Genomic DNA, 25,324 nt, shown 5'->3' with positions numbered 1-25,324 from the left:
TTGTTACTACATCAGCATCTTGCCAGTAAAAATGAGAAAATATTCAATAGAGTACTTGCTTTTGTTTTTATTCTCATTCTTTGCTCTCTGCTCTAGTTGATGAAAAATTTAATGTGTTTATGAGCCTATCTTTTATTTCATTTTACACAATGAAAATAAAATATATTCTGTGTTCCATATTCCTATAATATCGTGCCTCTCAATAGCAGAGTATTTTAACAATGTTCTTGTTTAAAACAATATTATACTCCCTGATATCTCTCTTCCTCTCTTTTTCTCTATACACACATACACACACACACACACACACACACACACACAGAGCATAATATATATATACACATGCACACATATATTATACTATGTATACAGATAATACATTTGTGTGTGTATATATATACACACATGCTATGCTATGTATACATATGTGTGTATATATCCATGAATATAATAGGTTTATATATGTGTATGATGCCTACAAGTGCACATAAAAGAGAAAACATCTTTGATGTTAGTTGTCCTTTCGACACTTTACCTGTTGAGAATAGTGCATTTGATGATGTAACTGAAAATGTTCTTCTCTGGTAACTCTGGATGGCCTTGGCAACATTTCCACTTCCTGGATGGCTTCGATACTCACTTGTTGAGGCAAAACTTGAAAGAGTGATGTGATGTACATTAAGATGGACTTCTTATCTGGGTAAGTGGTGGCAACATCTGTAAGCACATTAACACCACACATCAATTTCTAGTTTCTATATTTGAGTCTCTAAAAGGGGAATGAACAAATCAATGCTACAGGAAGAAGACAGATTAATGAGCACCTGATTGTCCATGAATATGCTCCAGAGACTAATTAGAACATGGTAATCAGGCCCAAAATGTCCTTCCAATTTGGTAGACCAACAAGATGCACAATAAAGTTCATTTCTTTTCCTTGTTTACATAAAAAGCTTCATTCCATAATACTTTTTCCTAAGTCAAATTGCGGAACTAGCCCATCTAAGAAAGCAGTTCTCATTAGATAAGAAACAAAAATAAAAGATTACATCTTCCTTTCCATGGAAAGTTGTATTAACATGACAATTAAAATGGTGCATTGGTAATTAAACAGTTATACAAAGGAGCTTAATGCTTCAGGTCCAGTAAAGAAAGCTTACACCTCCTAATCAAATTTTTGCTGGTTAAGTATATAAAGGGCAAAATATGTCTCTGTGTTGAAATGAACCGTGTACTTTCACAATAAAAATAAAACAAAACAGCTATACATCATATATATAATGATTTGTAATATTCCTTAAGTATATTAAAAATGTGTGTTTACATTATGGTGTATCTATTCAGGCCGGATGCTGCTTTCCTGTTCAGATTATAGAGAAATTCAAAAGTCCTTCACAGAAAGTTGATCTGGCATTATGTCCTTTGCCACATCCAAAGAATGAAAGAAATACAGCATTTAAAGTTAATAATAATTTGTAATAACACCCACAATAAGTGCAAGCTCCTTCAAAAGGTCCTTTTGCTACTTGGTGCTACAATTTATCCCTGAGCTCATTCTGGGGAACCAAGATGTAAAAATAATCCTTTATGTGAAGTGTATCATGAATCTCAGAAGTGTTAGAACAGAAATCCTAGTAGGAGGCTGAGTCAACTCTAGAGCAGTATGCCAGGAATTTTTCTTGCCATAAACGTATCTTAGCTTAGCTAGCATTAAAAGATCTGTCTTAAATTAAATATGTATGTTCTGAACAGGTGTTCTGATTATGAGTAGAACATCTCAAGTCCACTAGCAAAAAAGGAGTCTGAACAGGTCACTTAGTCCATCCCTGCACAAGTAGCAGGAATGTAATTAATCAGAACAACTATTTTTAAAGTATTTTTAAAAGAGTTACAGAGGAGGGGAAAGTTAAGTAATGTTCCTTGGTCTGCTTCTATCCATAGTATAATACAGTACTTCTCAATTTTTAATGGGCACATGAATCACCTGGGGACTTTTTAAGAATTCAAATCTGATTCAGTAGGTCAGGGGTGGAGCCTGAGGCTCTGCATTTCCAACAAGCCCCTATGTGATGGTGGCCTGAAAACTACAATCTGAGTAACAGGGTCAAAAAATTACAGGGAAGTGGACTGTTTATAATACCATGTACCATTTCAATGTCTCACTCATTTTTACAAAACACACTTATCCGACACTTAAATGCACAAGGCCGAGAGGTACAAAGTTATATGTGCTCTCTGCTCCAAGAGATGGTGAAGGTAACTTTTTGTGTTTTTGAAGGAAGAACTAAAAAGTATTTTGTGCATGAGAGTTGCCTTTCTAAACAAAAAAAACTAACTTAGCTGTGCCTAAAGTCTAAAATCTCCCTTTCATTTGATAACTGTTTTTCAAGTGTCCATTGTATGATGGATACTATACTTCACCATATTTTGAAATTGTACAATGTTTTCTTCCTTGTCATTAGTAACTGGTCAGTTTTATCTGTAATGTGTGTAATTTAGAATTCTGTCTTTCCATGTATTAAATAAAACCATGCTGGGAGAAAGGCATTGAATTGAAGGAGGCTGATCAGAGACTATTTACTGCTACATTATACATAGGCAGGTGTATATATCTGTTCAGCTTCAAATATATACCATGACTAAAAAAATAAAGGTAAGAATAGGCCAAGCATTATTTCTATTGCCCCAAGCAAATATCTAAAATATAATACATTTTAACTACATAAAACATCTTGTGCATGAAAGCAAAAAAAAAAAAATCATTATAATAAATATGCACTATGTGACCAAACCACTAACATTTTTGCCCCAATTTATTACCATCCTACCTCTGAGGCTGTATCAGAACCAATAGGTACAATCCAATATTTTGAATTAAAAGAAGGAATTTAGATTTTCTAAAATGTGTTAAAGTTCTTGAACATATATTTACTAAAGGCTTAAGATATTTTGATAGATTATCCAGGAGATTAACAAGATAGGGAACTCATGGATTCTGCTCACAATCTGGACTAATAAAATAAATAATGAAGAAGAAAAGTACCAAATAATTGCATTGCTGAACAGAATGCAAAATGTGTTTCACCAATGGACAAAATTAGTGCTTTAACGTGTTCAGGAAAAGGAAGAAATTACACATTATTGGGGTACCAGAAAACTCTTTATGAATAGGAAACCAAAACCAATATGTACAGGATTTCATTAGCTGGAAATAAAAATGAGGAAAGCTCTTCCAGGCAGTGGAAAAGCATGAGCAAACCTGCAGAGGTGCAGACAGATTAGACCTGGCCCTTTGGCTGTCTTTGCCACAAAGAGGAAAATAGTGAATCATAAGAGAACAGTGAGAGATCATCAACAGCACACTGAAAACTGTGGCCTTAGTTCAATAGGCTGGAGAGTAACTACTTTTGAGCCAGAGTGTGACACCATTAAAGTAGTTGTAAAGTAAAACTGTTAAGTGCAGAATGGATTCATAGAGGAAAGAAAACTGGAGGAAAGTAGCAGGCCAGGACCCAATCTACACAGGAAGTGTTAAGAGAACTAAAACAGGCTGTGTAATGAAAACAAGGGGAGGCATGATAGAAGTGCTAAGATAGGTCCAAAATGACTTCATTTCATTTTCAAATCATTCTGAAGTCTTTGGAAATACCTATATACAAAATTCTGTCCTAAGGCCTGAGGGTACAAAGATTAATAAACTGAAGATAAAATGCAGGAGAAGGAGGAGAATGGAGAGAGGGCAGAAACTGCTTGCTCTGTAGCCATGGGAATGAGTAGCCATCAGCACAATTTTCAGTCTCATTTAATCAACAGTTACCTGCCTATATGGTCTTGATCATGCTTCCCCAAGTGGCAACCCCATCCGTCTGAAAGTTTGTCACTCAGGAGGGAATTCATTCCAATGAACAAAAATCTGAATGCAAACCTGTTACTGGCGGAGTTAGACGTCGGTTCAGCAACCTCTGTACTTGAGTCCTGGCTAGAAAGAATTCAGAACCAAGACTCAAATACAAGTGAAAGTCACAGAGGTAGAAGGCAGCCATGGAAGAAGTGAGCCAGCTGGGTTGTGTGGGCTCAGGAAACAAGTTACAGAGGCAAAGGAAGGGTACTTGGAGCTTAGGAGAGAGAAGGCGGAGAGAATGAGTCTGGGGAAAGCAGAGGGGAAAGACACAGGCATGCTCCAAAGAGACAGAAAGAGCACACGCTGGGTCCTCTATCCTGGGAGTTCTTATCTGCTCTCTAAAGGTGGGATCTTGGGGGAGGTCCCAGGGGAGTATCTCAATGGGATACTCATCAGCTTTCCAGGTGTGTCCTTTCGGGGTCATGGTCTCAATGGATTTAGTCAGTTCCAGGGCAAGGGGTTATTAGTCCTCACAGCCTGGCCTCGCTGTTTTTCTGGGCCTGGAGCTGAAACACAACAGAGGCCTAGGTGTTGTCTCTAGTTTGTCCAAAACTCTATGATTCTGTGGTCAGCAGGCCTGAGGCTTTGTTCTTAAGATGACTTGATGCTGATCAGAACCTCATTGTCTTGATGTCTTAATGCTTAAGGAAGGGGTCATGCAAGGCCTAGTATGGAAGACATATGAGGCTATTATTCTCTAGCTCCCTTGTTCCTCCTCTAAGGAAGTCTACCACATGACTAGTGTCATGGTAGAGGACGAAAGGTCAGGGTAGACTCCAAGCCTCATAACCAGCGATATGAAAGATCAGGGAGTCTTAATCACATGACCAGCAATATGCTAGGATGGGAAAGGTCACCTTGGGGTTGAGGTCCCATCCTGCAATGGTCCATTGCTAGGCACTGGGGGCTTTCTGCCCTGGTGACATCACATACTTGGCCTATGTTCCTACCCTGCTTATGCCTGTCTGCCTACTATATCAACCTACAACTGTGAATATCCACAGATCTCTTAACCTCTGGATTTTCCCCCAGACCTGAGAAAGCTTTATTTTAAAAGACTATGGTTGGCCAGCATAGTTTCCTCTTACTTAAGTAAGCAATAAACTCAACTTTGTGTTTTCATTTCAAATATTGAGTAATAGTTTCATCATTTGATAACATTCAAGTAATTAAATTCACTTGCAAATTTAAACTTATTAATGGGAATTTAGTAGAGGAGAGTGTGAAGCAGAGAAAAAATTAGCAGTCCTCAATCTAAATATTTGGCTTTTTAAAAATCTGTACCTAAATATTTACATTTATAAAAAAAATCCTTAACATCATTTACTTCTCTTTCCTTGTCTGTGAAATAAAAATCTAAGTCCCAATCTCACCATGGTGTTGTGAAGGTCAAATGCAATAATGTTTGGAAAAGACTAAATTTAATTAAACCTTGATGTTGGTTGCTATCTTGCAACTTTTGTCCTTTGTGTTATTAATAAAAAAATAGACCTAGTTGTAAGAGAACAGTAATACTATTAACAGGAAGCTAGAAGAAACTGGTTGGAACGAAAGGTCATCCATCATTTATCATATATTTGCAAAACAGTGTTGCCTGTCATAGAATATGCTTAGCCTATGTTATATTACGAGTATTCAGGAGTGAGCCATACAACAAATGATGGTGAACTGTACACTACACAGGAAATCAAAAGAAATTTCATGAGTTGGGGGTACCACTTACTTATGGTAATTACACCAAGGCCAATGACTGGGGCTCCATGAGCCTAAATACTATGTTAAGAAACTGAACAAAGGGAGTAAATGAGCCATAGAAATTGATGAGAACTATGTAAGACAGCAACTGACTAAAAAGATATTGTATAGACAATGAGTAGTACAGCATCTGAGGAAAATGAGAGTGATCGGATATGATTTACATTTTTTATAATAAGACATTAAAATGTATTAAGTGAAAGAAGTGGCTGTATCCTCAAAATAGGAACTTACAATTATATGAAAGTAAACTTTGCACTGACACCCTACTCTGTAATAGGTTCACTGTCACTAAAGTTTAAATTAATAATTTCTAATCTAATCTTCAAAGCCATCTCAAAATGAAAATGTTGAGAACTCATAATACTGCTCGAATATTTCATTTTATGAACAATAACATTGATTCTGATGTTTGTACACCAGTCAGAATTTTTATATTGAGGGCTATAATGGGAAAAATAAATCATTTAGTAGAATTCCATTGTCTTTCAAATGAGGAGACTAAAGCTCACAGTGGTTTGATGGCTATTTCAAAAGCTAGTCAGAATTGGAATTAGAACCCAGTCAAGTGCATCCTACTTCTGAGTACCTCACCTTCCTTCTTTCACAGAAGGCTGTCTTAGTGTATTGGAAAACCGAGAATCTTAAAGTCATTATCCAAATGATGACCCTGTGACCCAAACATTATCTATATTCTCTTCTGTAGTAGAGATTTCTATAACTAGTAAGTGGGGTATAACAAGAGTAAATACACCTAAAAATTCAACTTCAGTAGTAATCAAAGAAATGCAAACCAAATAAAGATGTGGGTTTGTAATTGCATTCCATTGCCTAGCAAACAATCAAAGAATGACAGAAGGATACCAATCAGTGTTGGAGAGGCTTCAATGATTTGGCCAAACTCCTACGTTGCTGGAAAAGTTATCAGTTAGTTCCGAACCTGTGGAAAATATTTTGGCAATGTCTACTAAAGCCTTAAAAATGGCATATTGAATGACCCAGTAATTTTGCTTCTAGGAATACACCACAGGAAATAATCAGAAACTTAAATATTTATGTAATTTTGATGTGAAATATAAGCACTATTTACAATACAAAAAAAAAAAAGATATTTATCATACAAAAACAGGAAAGAACAGAGGTCATTCCAAATGACTTAATATTTAGAGAATAGAAATGATGGAGTAGAGGTACCTAATTGTATATGAATAGAACAAAGCCATTCAAAATGTTGCTTTTGAAGGATACGTGACAATATCTGAAAATAAATTGTATATCATGTAACATCAAAAGAGCAGGATGGTATAATTTCTGTAGAATATAATAATTTTACAGAAAACACTATGGAAACATACTTCAAGAGATTAGTGAAATGGGTACGCCAGTGAGATTAAAAATAATTTTCTTGTTTTCTTTTGTCCTATCTATATTTCTCACACTCTCTATTCAGCACGCACTAATTTTATAATCAGATTCTACAGTATATGTTGTAATAAAACTATCTGTAAAGGTAGAAAGGAAACAATAAAAGTCAAGTTACACAGAGTTTTCTTTCAGTATGCCCCCTGCTCAAAAAAAATAAAATAAAATAAAATCAATGCAAATGAGTTTGTTAAGGAACAGGAACCTTCAACAAAACCATTCTTATCTTGAGCAATCAACCTCCAGAAAGTCTGATTAGTCAGCTACCAGGCGAAGAAGCCTTGAAACACCCCTGGGAAATCTAAACAAGAGGTTCCACTGTCTGAACCTCAGGTCAGTTTTCTGCCAGGAGAAAGGCAGGAATTGAAATACTGGATTACTACGCATACCATGTGTGAACAGAAGGAAGCTGGATTTCAAACATAGCAAATGCATCAATGTGCACCCAGAGAATATGGTCAGCCTTTTAAGAGTTATATTTTAAAAAATTAAAATGAATGTCATTTAGAAACCAGGATCACAATAGACCTGGATCATTTCCCACAGAATGTGTATTAGGAACACAATAAAAATAACTAAATTCACTGTTTGTAAGAAAAGGAGAATGGGCGAACTGCGAAGCAGAGACTTGTGCTCACAAACTAGAAGGGATTGGATAGCCCTAAATATGAAAATGTGAATAAACATATGTAGACATAATAAAAAATCTGTTTTTCCTAAAATAAACAAATACAGATGTGAAATTGTAAGGAACTTACTGCTGGAAATAAAGTGGGTTATCATTTGAGGTTTACAATGAAGGAATTATGTTAGAATGTCATTGGCTCTCTAAGCACTAGAGGTTGTAGGTAATATCATAGTGATGGACTAATTCATTAAAGGATTAGATTGTTGTTTTCAGTTTTGATATTTTCTATCCAGCACTACATTTTACAGATATACATTTTGCATTTACAAGTTACTGTACATTGGATACACAGAATTCTTATAAAAAATAACTGCACAGGTCCCCTCAGGCTAAATTTTTTAATATTCTATAAGACATGTTCTGCCTACATGGAGTTAAGTACTTCTTAATTAAGCCATTCCATAATTTTAGCATTTCACTCACGGATTCAACTTGCCTTTATCATCTAATAACAATGTTTCTCATTAAAGGACTATAAAGTGAAGTAATGAAAATAATTTGTATTATAAAGATGATTCAGTTTCATTAGAGAATTAATTATAAAAACAACGGCTTTTATTTATCCATGAGAAGCACTAAACAATTTTATCTTTTTTTAGTATATTTTTTAAACAATTTATTATTTATTTGTTTATTTTATTTTTAGAGAGAGGGGAAAGGAGAAAGAGAGGGAGAGAAACATCATTATGTGGTTGTCTCTCACTCGCGCCCCCAACTGGGGACCTGACGTGCAACCTAGTCATGTGCTCTGACTGGGAATCGAACCAGAAACACTTGGCTCACAAGCCGACGCTCAATCCACTAAGCCACAGCAGCCAGGTTTTTTTTTTTTTTTTTTTTAGTATATTTTATTGATTAGGCTGTTACAGTTGTCCCAATGTTTCTCCCTTTGCCCCTCTCTACCTGTTACCTCCATTCCCTCCAACAATCCCCCCCTTAATATCCTTGGGTCATGCATGTAAGGTCTTTGGCTTCTCCATTTCCTATATTATTCTTAACTTCCCCTTGTCTATTTTGTACCTACCAATTATGCTTCTTAATCCCTGCACCATTTCTCCATTTTCCCCCTTCCTCCTCCCAGCTGATAACCCTCCAAATGAGCCCCATACCTATGATTCTGTTCCTATTCTGGTTTGCTTAGTTGGATTTTGTTTTAATTTTTTAGATTCAGTTGTTGATAGTTGTGAGTTTGTTGTCATTTTAGTGTTCATAGTTTTGATCTTCTTTTTCATAAGTAAGTCCCTTTGACATTTCATATAATAAGGGCTTGGTGAAGATGAACTCCTTTAGCTTTATCTTCTCTGGGAAGCACTTCATCTGCCCTTCCATTCTAAATGATAGCTTTGCCACATAGAGTAATCTTGGTTGTAGGTCCTTGCTTATCATCACTTTGAATGAATCTTGCCAGCCCCTTCTGGCCAGCAGTTTCTTTTGAGAAATCAGCTGACAGTTCTATAGGCACCCCTTAGTAGGTAACTCTCTGCCTTTCTCTTGCTGCTTTTAAGATTCTCTCTTTTTCCTTGACCTTTGGCACTTTAATTATGATGTGTCTTAGTATGGTCCTCTTTAGGTCCAACTTGTTTGGGAGTCTCTGTGTTTCCTGAACTCATATGTTTATTTCCTTTGCCAAATTAGGGAAGTTTTCTTTCATGATTTTTTTTTTCAAATAAATTTTCAATATCTTGCTCTTCCTCTTCTCCTTCTGGCACCCCTATGATTCATATGTTATTATGTTTAAAGTTGTCCAAGAGGTTCCTATGCCTCTACTCATTTTTTGGCATTCTTGTTTCTTCTTTCTGTTCTGGTTGACTTTATTTCTTCTTTATGTTTCAAATCATTTATTTGAATCCCAGCTTCCTTCCCTTCACTGTTGACTCCCTGTATATTTTTCTTTATTTCACTTTATACAACCTTCATTTCCTAATTTTTTTTCCACACTCAATGAGTTCTCTGAGCATCCTTATGACTAGCGTTTTGAACTCTGCATCTGACAGGGTGGGTATCTCCATTTCGCTTAGTGGTTTCTCTGGGGTTTTGTTCTGTTCTTTCATCTGGGCCATATTTCCTTGCCTCCTCAATTTGGCAGCATCTCTGTGTTTGTTTCTGTGTATTAGTAGCATGGCCTATGTAGCAAAGGCACCTGTAAATTGTGTGGGGCAGAGGCTTAGGTAATTGCCAGAGCAGGGCCTCCTGCTTTACCATATCGTGGCTCTGTTTGTAGTGTGAGGCTCAGAGAGGGGACAATGCCACTGCTTGGCTTCTGGCGATTTGCCCAGCACTTGCCCCATTTCCAGTCACTTCACCCACTTCCTGTATGCAACTGATGCTCTTCCAGTTGCTGTCCTGGGGGGGTTTACGTTATAAGACCATGCAGGCCCTTTAAGCAGTGAAAATCCAGCAGTTTCTTCCACTGCCCCAACCCCCACTGGTTTTTATAGCCAGAGGTAATAGGGCTTTAATTTCAGCCCCAGGCCAGACCACAAAGCCCAGGCTTCCAGCACTGGGAAGATAAACAATTTTATCTTTTAAACATCCAATTAACCCTGTCAATATGCCTATAGCAGAAAACTGTAACTTGTATCATGGTGATACAAGTAGAAAACAGTGCTAAAAATACATAATGCTTATCTAGGGTTTAACAGAGGAAAAAAAGACAAAAACAAGGCAGGTGCTCACAGGAGACTTCAGATACGCTAACAACTAGTTCAACTTTCTGGCTATTAACCAAAAAAGGTTAACTGCATTTATGCAAATAAGCAGCATGTATTCAATCTAATAAACCAGTAAAGGTAATGTTATGGGTTCTGAAAAGTATGAGATTGACAATATAGGACCCTGAAAATATAGTTAACAAACATTTATTGAGTTATTATTTTGTACCAGGCTATGTTCTGGTCTGTGAGGATACAGTGGTAAATAAATGAGCCCACAGAGCTGTTCTCATGCAACTTTGATATTAATAGGGAAACAAAATTACAAATAAATAATTTCAAAATCCTCAATTCACTACTTGCCAATTTATCCCAATCATCTAGTTCTTTTTGCTTCACTGTATAAGAAATTGTCTTTCACAAACGCACTATCTTTGCTAGTTTATTTTGAGGGGGAGGGGAATTAAATAGGAGCAGGACTCTGTACTGTGAATACCATTCTCATAGTGCCTGAGAACAAATACACAGAAGCCTGTGGGTAAAAGTCAATTAAATGGAGTCCTGGCTGATGCGGCTCAGTGGATTGAGCGCCGGCCTGCAGACTGAAAATTTGCTGGTTCAATTCCCAGTTGGAGGCACATGCCTGGATTGCAGGCCAGGTCCCCGGTTGGGGGCATGCGAGAGGCAGCCCATCTACGATCTACGTTTCCCTCCCTCTCTTTCTCCCTCCTTTCCCCTCTCTCTAAATAAATGAATAAAATCTTTTTTAAAGTCAATTAAATGGAAACTTACAACTTGTTCTGACTTCACAAGTTTCACATAAATAGAAAGATTTTTTTAAACCAAATAGCAAATGTATTCTGCATGCAGCTAACTAAAGTTAAGCACTCTGTTGAAATTTTCAATTTCCAAAAGTCTCTTTTCAAGCTACTCATTGTATTTGTACCTCTTTAAAATATATTTATTTTTCAAAAATATCCCTGGCCATTTAAAACCACAGAACTACTTCTCAGTACATGTCCTCTAGAACCAGGAGAACAGAAGCTAGCTTGATCTAACAAATAGAAGTTAGTCAGTCAGGGTAGGAGACTTTTGATAGAAAAGTATTCGTACTTTCTTACAATTCTCTCTACACACATACTGTGGGAAGAAGTATTGGAGTTGCCGTTTGAGAGGGAAGTATTTTGGCTCAGTGACACTTAACTCTGTTTCTCCGTCACCTGCTGTTTTTGTGCTTTGCTTTTGATCTAACCAAATTGACGTTTTTTCTACTACTGCTAGAAAAGGTGCAGTAAGTTTCCTAAGTAACCTCACACAATAGTTTCTTTACTGGTACAAAATATTTTATTTCTACCCTTTAATTCTCTACAGAGTTAGAAATGATAGTTGATAAACAATGAAGTCAGAATGGAGATGCTTATTTCATGTGTTAATTATGGTGGTTTCTGGGATGTTTTGGGATTTGGAAATACTCCTGATGGTGAAAGGGCTGTTCCAAGGCAAATCTTTCAATAACCCATGCTTAAGGCAGAAATTGTATATAAGAGCAATCATATTTATAACAAATATCAAACTGCTTCCATTCTATATGAAAGAGGTTAACCTATTGAATCAACCATAACTTCAGCAAATCATTACTCTTCCCCTTATTGGTAAGAGATGGCAGTAAAACTAATGTCCCTATGCCAGTTTTTATCTGTAAAATGAATCATGTTCATATCACACCAATAGCTAGTGATGGTGCTTGAGAGAGAAAATGGATACACAAACTAAATGCTCAATATATATATGACCTATTATTTATCATCACTGTTTCCAATTGGCACATGATTATAATTTGTGAGTTTATACATTCATCAAATATTTGTGGGGTGTCTCACATGTATAAGAGATGACATCAACCCTGGCTGGTATGGCTCAGTGGATTGAGTGCAGGCTTGTGAACCAAAGGGTTGCCAGTTTGATTCTTGCTCAAGGCACATGCCTGGGATATGGGCCAGGTCCCCAGTTAGGGGCATACAAGAGGCAACCACACATTGATGTTTCTCTTCCTCTCTTTCTCCCTCCTTTCCCCTCTCTCTAAAAATAAATAAATACAATGTTTTTTGTAAAAAAGAAATGACATCAATTCACTAGGGAAAGAATCATTTCTGTAATCAGAATGGCTACATCTCCTAGTGCCTAGGGTAGAAATTGGTGGACTATGGGGCCATCATGGAGGCAGACAACCCAGATGTGAACCTCTTAGACATCCACAAATAAATATTCATAAACAAAGCATTTATTATGGAAGAGTGATGCCTGTATCAGATTAGATATGACAGTTGGGATCATGGCAGCACCAGGTACCGTACACACCATCAGAAGAAGGGGTATAGTGTTTAAGCAAGACACCATCACAAACAACCATCACATGCTATTTGCAAGATAACGATGGTGAGAGAGGTGTGCATGAAGTCAGCCCCAGCTTGGTAGTATTCTAAATGAAAACTGGACACAGTGGCCAGACAGCACACTAGTTGCCAAGTATACTTTCAAAGCACTGGTTGGGCCATGCTGATGAGGGGCATGCTGATGAAGTGCACACAACAAAGGGGCCAACTTTAATACATTTTTCAAATCACACAGATACATTCTGCTTTTGACAGTGCTAGTAAAATTTCACTAGAATATGAGTTTGGGTTTTCTAACTTCTACCAATGTAAGTGGGGGCTCCCCATTTAATTATACATACAAAATAATGATATATAAGTTTAATATAAAAAAATATAAATGAGGACCTCACAAAAGTAAAAATAATCAAACGTGAAACAATAATGGAGAAAGGTACAAGTGAAAAAGGGGCATAAGCACCACAAAGTCACATGATAAGGAAATACAAAGATAGTGGTAAGAATAATTTTTTATACAAGAAAATATAATCAATGATGTTAAAAAGGCATGGAACATAACTCAACTGGTTAATTTGAACATAAATTTTACATGTGTTCAATAAGAACATAGGATTTGATGTTGAATAGAATTTGATATGTTTGTGTGTGTTGAAAAATACTGCATAAATGGAATTGGAAGGCAGAATAGAGAATACAGTGAAGTCAGCCATATGTGGGATCTACAGAACAAAATAAACAAAACAAAATAAAAACAGACTCATAGTTACAAAGAACAGACTGACACTGGGCAGAGGGAACAGGTGTTGAGAGAATAGGTGAAAAGGGGAAAGGAATAAAGAAGTACAAATTGGCATTTACAGACTAGTCACAGAGATGTAGATTACAGCATAGAAAATATAGCAAATAACACTGTAACAACTATGTGTGGGGCCAGGTGGGTACTTGAAAGATCAGGGGGACCACTCTGTAAAGTACATGATTTTCTATTCACTCTGCTGTACATCTGAAACTAATACAGAGTAATATTGAATGTAAACTATAATTGAAAAATTTTAAAGTAAAAGGAAAGAAAAGAACATGGAAACCTGTGAGGGAGAACTAGGTCATTTTTCTATGATCCGATGTCTGGTGTTTGGACCTTAACTATCAGAAAAATACTCCATCTTCTCACCACAAATCCCATCTATTGACACCCATACCCATCCACATGTTCTTCCCCCCTCTTACAATTAAAATGTTCTCATTCCAATTAAGGGAACTCTCTTGACTTGCACATTTCACTTGCTTTCTACTGAATCATCGATCGATCTTTCCTCAGCCTTGTATAAACATGCTTTCATAACTCCCACTTGAAAGACAAAGCAAATTAAAAAGAAACACTGGTAATGTAGGGGTTCAGAAAGAGTCACCCCAAAATGTGCTTCTGTGTAGGCAGATTATTTTGAGCCAAAGGCATCCGAGACTCCACAGGCTCAAGAGAAACTCCTGCATGCCCTTAACACATCGTTGACCGGCAATTTTATACAAAAGCTATAGCATATCACCAACTATTTTTTGTAATTGAGTATGAAAATGAAACAACTGACAAAAATTTTTACCAAAATCCTATATTACTCTCAGTTTTGAGAATTGTATAAGCTAATGCAAGTGCAAACACGAGTTAACTGGTTGTCTGTCAACATTTTGGACTTGAAAACAAAAGCGTTTACGTGACCAGTCAACAATGAACTACCTAGAAGAATCTGAATTAGGGGCCTTGTGCAGAATAAGAGATTACTAGAGATCACCTTTTCTGACCTACCTATGCGGTAAGGCCAACTTCTAATTACTGAAGGTCTGCCCTCATCATTGAGGCTCCCTTTAATGACCTTCCTCCCCTTTGAAGCCTTAAGGTGTCCTACATCATCCTCAGCTCAGAATGCCATCCAGACCTCACTCTCCCTTTCTGTCTCTGACTCTCCCATGTATGTGGGGTTCTCAGCCATATGTATGTAATTAAATATGGCCCTTTTCTCTTGTTACTCCAGTGCATGTTTATTTGAATATCAGACCAGCCCAAAGAAACTTGAGGGTACAGGATCCTCTCCTATAGGCCGATGTTAAACTGGGTCTCAGGAAGTAAAACATAAACAAAGAAACGAGCTGAAAAACTACAACAAAATCCCTGATGTGTAATGTTTGCCTATTTCCACAGTGTAAATCCTCCCACCATGGACAATTCCAAGTTATCACTGTTTTAACTTGCTGGCATAACTCCTGAATACTTAACAATCTGCTCTCGTGAACCTGTACGATCTGACTCCACTATACCACAGTACCTATCAAGAGGGTGCTTTGTGTGTCTATATCCTTCCCTTTCTCTGTTCTCTTCACAATGACACATTTCAAATGTTTCAGTTATGCTCTTTGTACCTACTTTCCTACGCCCCTTCCTTTTCATTCAGTTAATTTACTATATGCCAGTCACCGTTCCAGATGCTGGGAATAGAGGAGTGATCAAAGCAGCGACCCTGCCTTCACCGAGCTGAGATTGTAGTTGAAACATAGGCAAGAAATAAAAACAAATCCTCAGGCTCTCAGATTTCCTGTGCTACAGAGAATAATAAAATGAGGAGGGAGAGGGTGGAGTCAATATTGTCAAGAGGATGAGCTCAGAAGGCTTCTCAGAATACTGGATCAGAGAACTGGCTTCTGCCTCTCTACTCCATCAATTGCTACAATATTGCCAAGTCTAAGGAATATTTCTCTATCCCCATCTTACTCTGTATCTGCCAGGAAGCGCTCTTTCATTCTTAAACTGTTTGATTTTTATTGGATTCTTTATCATTATAATTTTCAGGTTTTATACGTATCTAGTCACACTTTCTCAGGCTCTCTTTCTGGCCCAATTTATTTAAATGATATTGGAAAGACTTACAGGTTAGAGCTGGGTCTTCTCTAGCTATACTTACTGTTCCCTAGGGTGAAATCATACAATTTTCCCTCCCTCCCTCAATCCCTCTCTTAAATATTGCCTATACTCTAATGATTCCCAAACACCTATCTCCAGCTGAGACCTCTCCCCTCAGAAGATATCTCAAAATTGTTCTGTTCAAAATGAGGCTTTCTGTTGCCTTCAAAACCCTTAGCCTCCCCATTAATCACCACCATCTCCAAATGCATCAACAGTATTCTTGCCCTGTGTCAAGCTGTTAACCTAAGAATTGTACTTGATTTTCCTTTTTTTCTGTATTGGTCCATTAAGAAGCCTTGTCTTTTCTGCCTCTAAAAGAAATACATGCATCACTTATCTTCGGGTTCACTATTAACCATTCACCCAAACCATGACCCTTGCCTTCTGGCACCACCAACACATTCACATCCTAGCTGCCTCATGCCTCTCCACCGTTCTGTATGCAACAGCTAGAATAATCTTTTTAACACAAATTAAATTGCAACACGCTCATACTGAAAACCTTTCAGAAGGTTCTCATTTCTTTAGAGAATGTCTAAACTATTTCCATGCCCTACACGGTACTACATGACCCAACCCTGAACACTTAGCTAACGGCAATCTAATAGCCTACCTCTTACTCGCCCACCACCTGTCAGATATGTCAGCCCTGTTTTCTTATCTGAAATAACACAGGCCCTTTGATACCTCTCGGTTTTTACACTTGAAATTCTCTTTACTTATAATATTTCCCCCGTCATTTTGCACTTTTGATTCATGCTTATCCATTAGGTTTTAGCTCAGATGGCATCTCTTCAAAGATGCATTCCTTGATAAGCCTATTTTAAAAAGCCAACACCCTTTTCCCATTACTTCACACTGACTTATGTCCTTTATATCATTTATCACAAATTGCAATTATTATGCTTATGCATTCATCCTATTATTTGTCCCTCTGCAATAATATAAGGACTATACAGGGTAGGAACTTTCTCTAAATTGTTTTACCACTTACTGACAAATAGTAGGTACTCAATATTGGTTACATTGGTAAATAAATGAATGAACAGATAATTATGGCTGCAGGGAATAAAGTTTCACACTCGTGAAGTCAGTACAGAATAAGACTCATGTTGAAAATTGAGAACTTGACTGAAGGGGAAGAAAGCACAGCAACCAAAAACAGGCAGTATTTATTCCCTCCAAAATGATGTTAAAGAGATCCAGTTTGATATTTCGTTACTTTTCATCACGCATCAATTATGTACAGGGAATTCTATTATGTTTTCTCATTTACCCTTCAACACTCTCTTATGAGTTAAGAATATTGTCCAAGGTCATATAACTAGCAAATGATAGTGTGATTAAAAGAGAAAAAAGATTCTTGAGTTCATATTCCTGGTTCTCTCCTTCTGTGACACTCAGCAAGTTCAAACAGACTGAGCCTCAGCCTCCTCTTGTATCACAAAAGTTTTTCTTCAATTCTAAAAAATGTGAGTTTTCCTCACATTCTCAAAAATAAGACTTGGTTCATATAATCACTCTAGAATTAGGAAATGATCAGATTTTTTAAAAAGTAGGAAAAGAAGTATTCATTTCTAAATTAGAGAGCATTAGCAGGTTAATCAAGAAGCCTATGAGTGATCATGACAAAGTTAGTACATTTTTAATTCAGACAGAAAATACTCGAACTAATACTCAAGGCACAGGGAAACTAATGTTTTATTCATTGTTACTAAGATTTGACATACACTCTATAAAACAGCAGAGTGCTCTTCATAGAATAGATGTTCAAAACTTATTGACTGATAGAGACAGAAAAATTTGTTCAAGTTCTCTCTGAAATTCCTTCAAAATTGGATGACGTCGATTTCTCATAAATTTTGTACTACATGCCTGAAGACATGGTGGGCTTGAAGATTTCAGTGAGTGAAGGCTTTCCCAGCTCACTAAAGCTATGACTAGTGGTTTTAGGAACCTACTGCATAATTACAGTTCTAACAGCAGTTCTTTCAAATGAGGTATGAAAATGAGAAAGGGATTCAGTTAAGAAACAAAGAAAAAGGCATGATAAACACATTTATAAACAATTAATATGGTCGTTTACATAACTACTTTGTGTGTATTGGTCTTATCTGCAAAGCAATCCCATTTGTAATTTTAAAGCTCCTCTCTCTTTCCCCATGGCTGGGCAATGGTTAAAACCAATATGCTAAATATTATATAATAGCTAAGTTTCTTGACACAGCTTCTCGTTCTTCTTGATTCAGAAATTCCAGCTTTTCTCTAATATCATCCTTTCAGGTTGAACGCTGCTAACAGAGAGGCCTGGTTTTCCTGATCAGTATAAGCCCCGGAGCTTGGTATAGCTAGCTCCATTACCCTATCCTGCCAAGTCTGTCTTGTTACCCACAACTTTAGGCCCTGTTCAGGCTCTGGTCTTCCTTACACTGACCAAATGGGCCCAATTTCAAACTCTTACAGTGATGGGGAGCCTGTTCCTTGAAAAGAAGCCTCGCCTTCAGAGGAAATGGGCCAGATTGATGTTCTTGGCTCCAAGAATTAATCTTTTCATTGCCCCTGATTTTTTCTTTTATTAGTTTGGATTTAATCCTTCGCTTTTAAACATTTTTATCGCAAAAGAAATATATACTTATTGTAGTGGAAAATTAAAATAGTACAAAGTATATAAACTGAATAATGAAAACAGCCTATGTCTCTACAACATCCCAGTCCTACTATCTAGAGATAATACTTCTTAGAAAAAAACTATGCTCTCTGTCTATATTCATCCATCCATCCATCCATCAATCCATCCATCCATCTGTCCACTTAGCCATTCATTTCTCTATGTATCTGCCTGTTTTTTTTACTGCGATCAAACTCTTCGTCGTCGTCGTCGGCAGCCGTCCGTCTCGAGAGACGATGGTGTAGTTTCTTAAGAGTCTATCTGCACCGCCGAGAATGGTTGTGCAGTCCGACTCGGGAGTGACACGGTATCTGTCTCCTCCCGTGTTGAATCGACATCTTGCGATGACGCTGGAGTGTCCTCTCCAGTGAAGCTGAAGCTACAGAGCCTGGGCAGGGTGATATGGAGGGTCTGCTGTTGCCCATGCAGCAGACCCCCCCTCTCTTCGCAGCTGAAGGGTCCAAGGGAAAGACGGAGTCAATACAGCTTGGCTTCAGGTGCGCCGCAGGAGTTGCCGGTGTTGACTACAACATCAAACCGCCTTAGGGACTCCGGCTCCGGATTTTCTGTCGGGGTTTACTCCCTTAGCCTTTCCCCTGAAGAGGTATGCTGCAAGGCAGCGGAGGTTTTTTGGAGTCAGAGTTTTCCTTCTCTGTGCAATCAAACTACATACACAATATCTATATATCTACATTCCTATACACATTCATAGGATATGCCCAGGTAGTATAAGTCCAAAGTCCTGTTCTAGAACTCATTGGCTCTATATAATTTTGAAAAAGAAACTTAATTTCTTCATGTCTTCATCTATAAAATGGGGTTAAGGCTTTTGAAAGAATTACGATGACTATAAGTACTTAAAAAAATCCCGATGAAAAAGTATGTTTCCAGCAAAATTCAACTTAAAATGTGTATGCACATAAACATACAATTTGGACTTCAAAATTAATTTTAATAGTGTATGTAATCATTCATCCATTTATTGACTCTGCAAGCGTATATTGTGCACTTACCACGAGCCAAGGATTATGCTAGCACTACTCTTGTAACAGTGAGCAGAAGCTAAAACAAACACAAGCAAACCTGGAGTCTGATTGGATGGAGCCTACAGCCCAATGGTAGAGATACACCTGCCTAGCGTTCTCGGGTATGGGATAATGCTGGAACTGCTGTCAACGATGCTGCAATGAGCATCCTTATGTGTGTGTCTTAGATATGTATGAGTATTCCTGCAGCTCTCATTCCTAAATGTGTCAGTATAATTTCTAAAGCAGGTCACCATTTAAAAATAATGTCTTGACTACAATCATGCCCTTACATTTATACTAATCTTAGAATTAAGGCAACTACCACATATCCCTTCCCTTTTGTTGCTTGTGCCCCAGGTGACTGACCCTTTCACACCATGTCTCTGAGGACCATTTGGGGCTGGATTCCCGCTGCATTCGCCAATGGACAGGACCAGCTGGAGATGCAAGGCTAGGGAAAGAGAGGGCTGGGGACATTTTTCCTCCATAATTTCTCTGTCTCAGAACTGTACCTTATAAGTAGCTCGTTCCTTCCAACAGCTCCATTTCTCAGCATGGGGTTCTTCCTCCAGTACTGCTGCTCTCACTGGCCTCCATTAATTTCCATTCATCCTGTTTATCCCCTTTCCCCTTAAGCCCTGGGACAGTAAGTGCCGCTAACTATTGCTCCTCTCTGGGTCACTGGCTGACTGTCACCACTTTGTTAATTAATTAGGACTCACTGTCACCTCTTGGTTAATATATTATACCTCTGTAAATAATTCCGTTCAATTATCTGAGGTGAATTTCATTTCTTGCTGGGATTCTGTTATACCTTCTAAAATGATTGATAGATAGATAGATAAATATACATATAGATTTATACACATACATAATAGTTTGTAATTATGTATATTGTGTTTAAAATTATTTTGAATGTGCAGTTAACTTAGAGAAAACTAGCATTTTCTTCAGCTATGTCCTTCTTTCCTGTTTTTATTTATATATTTATAATTAATATTTAAACTTTCTCCAAACAATCCTTAAACTTTCCTACATAATTGCTTGAGAAATCTACAAACCGTGTACAAACTCTGAATAGGATTTTTAAATTTCCTTATTTTGGCTAATTGTTAATGTGCTTTTAAATGAGGAGGAAATCATATGGCTTTCAAATGATGGTATTTCAATGAATTGTTTCAAAAAATATACCTCATTATTTCTTTTTAATTGACATATAACATTTTCTAGGTTCTCCAGAACAATACTGAACAATAACACGAATGAGGAATGTCCTTGAATGGCTTATTATTTCACTACCAATTCTTCTAGCATGTCAAGATAAGGAAGTTTCCTACTGTTTCTGTATTTACAAGTACTTTTCTCAGCACTTGGCTATATTATTTCTTTTTTTAATGGGATGATTGACTAGTCATGTTTGTCTGACCTTCTATAAGGGAGAACAAAGATTAAATTTGATTGTTTATTGTTTTCCACTTTGTTTTTAATTTCATTATTAATGTTATTCCATGTAAACTTATCAAGGGAAAGCTCTGCATTTCATTCCTTTAAAAGCTTTGCCTTAATTCTCTTGAAACTTTATGGCAAACACAGATAAAATTTCAATTTCAGCACAGAATTTCTCTAACTAAAAATGTTTTTATTCTAGTTTAGATTGAAGTGTAAATGGTTAATAACTTTCCATGTTTAAAGTATTTCATTTTAACAAAATTAATATTTAATTGCTCCATCTTTAGATGGGGAAAGAGGCTGCATCCTTGATAGAATAATAATTTGATTCATTTACTTACATAAGTAGTCAACTGGAGAAGGTAGAAGAGAAGCTAATTTATAATCTCTAACTGTAACTGGACAGAGCAGGAAATAAGGTGAATCCCCAGGCTTCCTCTGTCATGATTACCATAGCAATGACCCTGAAATTACATCCACACTCATTATCTCTGTTGGCATTCGCATACTCCTATGAATTAAAATAATTAAATTAAAATAGATTGGGCATGTATGAGAAAAAAAAAAGCTCGAAATAAAAAATGCTGCGAAGATTCAGATAATCTTGATAGAGCTAAGCTTCTAGAGGTTTATATGAACCAAATGCAAATTAATCCTAAGCTCTGAGATCCTTTTTCAATTTCTCATTATAAATCTGCTACTCTCTGTGAGTGCTGTGTGATGAAGAATGAAGTAGATTAAATTTTCAGTAAAATGTACATACATTGCCAAGAAATCAGAGTCAAGTAACTCTATAATTCTAGGTCTTTGTACTAAGTGAATTAAAAGAAAAAAGAAACCCAAGTGTGGCAAAGTTTAAATTAATTATGGTAATGTGCATTTGCCTCCAAATTTTAAAGTAGAATAATGGAAACAAAATTTTATTTGGGCACAAAACTAATCTTTTGGATTTTGTACAGATGCATATTATGCTTTGAGCATATCATACATGAACTTACATTTGTGCTTTTATTTAAGCTATTTTCACTACCGGGGGCCATGGTCCTATTTCTTTTCATTTCTTTAACTGAATAAAATGTTACCAGTCCATCAGTGTTCAGGTGCTGTGCAATTGTGTCCATGAATACCACAAGAGCTCAATACATAATGACATCTTCCAACGCCTGAACTTTCACAGCCAGGTGGATTCTATCATATACCACCCTGAAATCCAAGTTTACACACACACACAAGCGCACACACAAAAGACCCAAGATTCTTCCTAAAATATTTGATGAAAATAGTGTCTTAATTACATTGTGATGATCAAATTGATGTTTTTCTCAAAAGATAACTCATCCGGAATGGACTGGAACCTACTGAATCCCAGGCTCTAGTGCTGGCTGCTGAAGAGAAAGAAATACCACACGAGACATACACAGCTCTGACCTCCCAGGGTACACGGCAGAAATTAATTCTCATGTGTGAGACCATAAAATATAGGTTTTCCCAAATTTTATATATTTAAACGTTTTTAAATTAAAGAGCTGTAAATTATGTATATGTATAGAGAAAATAAGATACTCTTGTATGATCTTTCATAAGGAAAGTATTGAAACAAGAAGGTAAAGACATGTCTGATTCATTCGTCATCACACCTATAATGTTTTATAATGAGGTCAAAGTTTACAGAGCTGTGTTTGCCTACCAAAATCCTTTATTATTACTAGTTTTTCTAGTTTCTTTAAGGCTGGAGGGGAAACAGTATGAACTCTTAGAAAACAACGTATTTTCAATGTCCAGTACCAAGCCTGACTCAATTCTCACTTATTAATTACTTGTGAAAAAAATGTTTTTAACGGCACAGGCAGACATCCAGCTCTTTGCTCTTCTGTCATGTAATGTGAATTGCTTGCATTCTCCTTTTCTGATATTTGTTTCCTAGCCCACCTCTAAATCAGCAATTTCAGCTACATGGGAATGCCACTCTATTTGCATCTTAGCCCTCATATGGATTCTTTGGTGTCTTCCTACAAACTACTTAACTGAGTCCTAAATTCAATGTCTCAAAACAGGTTGAAGAGAGAAAATGTTTTTTACAATTCTCAACACTCATGTATATACATTATATTAATTAAAAAAAACTGATTATACAAATTGGGATCAGATTTATTTTAGATACCTATTAAAAGGATTAGCATATATTACTATATTTGAAATTAAAAGAATTAGATTCAATACTTGACAAGTCAAATTTAATGCATATTATACCTTAAATAATGCAAAATTTTCCTTCTTCAGGGAGTTCCTTAAAAATATTTATCACATTCAAAATTATAAATATACAATTAAGAACTGTGATTGTAAAAGAAGAAGAATAATATACTCCAAATTAAATTAGACATTTTTTCTGTAGAAACTAAATGAGGTTAATACACTAGGTGAAGTGAACATAATTTATAAGGCCATTAAAGCTGAAATACTTCAAGTACATTTCTGTTCAGTTCCTGTCCCTTTCATCAAGTTGATTTATGAAGAAATATGCAAGTCTAGAGCAGTCCACTAAAGTATGCTTTTTTATACAATTATTTCCCACAAAATGGTTATTGACCATATGTATTTTGTCAAGGCCTGTACACAGGGGAGTTGTTACCATAGTTCATTTACAATTTAGTTAGCAAGAAAACGTGTAAAATTGAATTTTACTCTGAAAAATATATCAAACCAATGTGAGATATATTACATCCCATAAAATGAACACTGATCAAATTATAGAGCTGAATTATCTAGTTCACATATCTCAAGACATTTAAAATATCATCTCTATTCAGTCATTAACTAAGCCTCAAGATACAAAGGATTTCCATAAGCACAAATTAATACCTTTAAGTCATGTATCAGTTTATTCCAGAGGTTTATGCTGGTGAATTTAAAATGCTAACCTCTTATTTTGGTTTACATCAATAATCATTCAAGTCTTTTCCTAGTCACGAAAGCCTAAGTTTTACAATGTAATTGAAATGAAAATGCATTTTATCATATGCTGATCATATCAGCATGATCTTTAGCATTGTCAAGTTGCTGGAAAAAGCTATCAAAATCAGAATCCTGTTCTTAGGATCAGAAAGCTCTAGTAAACACGAAATAAACTTCATTATAGTCAATAGGTAATACAACATGAAATACAATGCCTTAAACAGACAGTGTTTAATGAACAGTTGTTGCTCTCTTGCATATATGTAACAAAATACATCAAATAAAGAATAAAATCAAAATCCTTGGCTTATTCTCTAAGCTTTCTACTTAGCCATTTGTGCAATGGTAGTTAACAGGTAAGTTTCCTCCTTTCCTGATGAGGTCCCTAATATTCATGCTTGTTCTGGAAATTCCAATATTCTAGATTGTATAGTATGGCCTGAAATGGTGTTCCCACTGCTGACTGCATGATCTATCTATCTACCTATCTATCATCTATCTATATTTCATCTATCTATTAATAAATGACATTCACTTATAATCTCATTATATTTATAACACTTCAGACTAGGGGTATATATGTAAGTATCTGTATGTTTTTATGTGTACTGCAATTCCAAAACATACTATCGTGTATTTAATAACAAAGTTTCCCCCTTGAATCAATGCAATTCCTATAAAACATGTTATATCTTAATCTAAATTAATATTTTAAGATATCATCATGAACTGTTGTCATATATTTTTATATAAACTACACACCTATTACAGCTAAAGATTCTATGCAATCTGACATTTATATGAAATGAATGACATTGTTAGAAACTACCTATGATGCTGTGGGGTTATGAAATGAACCAATGAACAGAAGTCATTTTCTTTTTTGATCAGACCATTAGTTTGGTAGATAAGAAAATGTCATATTTGCAGTGTAGCTTGTAAATGTCTCCCATAACAAGTTCACATACTATGTTTACATAAGTTCATATAGTACAATATAAATCTGTACTAGAATATAGTAATTTTAAAACACACAGGTGGCACAACACCAAATATAAAAAGTGATGAAAAATGAACTTCTGTCAATGTCAAGTGATATCTAGTTGACTATCACATGACTCACATGGACTGCTTCTACCAAATATATCTTATATATCTTGCCAATAACTGGAAGTTGAAGGCATAAAAATACAGTTGTTATAATAAAAGGTGTTACTCTGCTGGAAAGAATAGCGCTTACAGTCTATAATTTTATCTTGCTATGAATGTCTTAACTGAAATAATATTAAAATCGATATGGTAAAATTTAATAGACATTAACTTACAAGTTTTTAATTAATATTACACAGGACAGTTATAAGGACTGCATGGATTCAGAAAATGGATGGACAGGAATCAGGCAATTTGAGTTCTACCCTTAACCCTCTATCATACTAGATAGAGGTAGTATGACTACCATGA

At 36.2% G+C, this 25,324-nt stretch overlaps 1 protein-coding gene across 1 annotated transcript in view; it reads right to left on the bottom strand.

Annotated features, from left to right (window-relative positions):
- The window catches only part of DMD (dystrophin), a 1,939,482-nt gene that overhangs the window by 1,471,240 nt on the left and 442,918 nt on the right, over nt 1-25,324 (bottom strand). The window contains exon 8 of the mRNA XM_090265340.1: nt 536-717. Coding sequence (XP_090121466.1) covers nt 536-717 — 182 coding nt within the window. The remainder of the gene's footprint in view (nt 1-535; nt 718-25,324) is intronic.

The sequence above is a fragment of the Furipterus horrens genome, unplaced genomic scaffold (assembly GCF_987537825.1).
Source record: "Furipterus horrens unplaced genomic scaffold, mFurHor1.1.pri manual_scaffold_17, whole genome shotgun sequence".
Lineage (NCBI taxonomy): Eukaryota > Metazoa > Chordata > Mammalia > Chiroptera > Furipteridae > Furipterus > Furipterus horrens.
The sequence above is the reverse complement of the archived record's forward strand: the minus strand, read 5'-3'. Positions and strand labels throughout refer to the sequence as shown.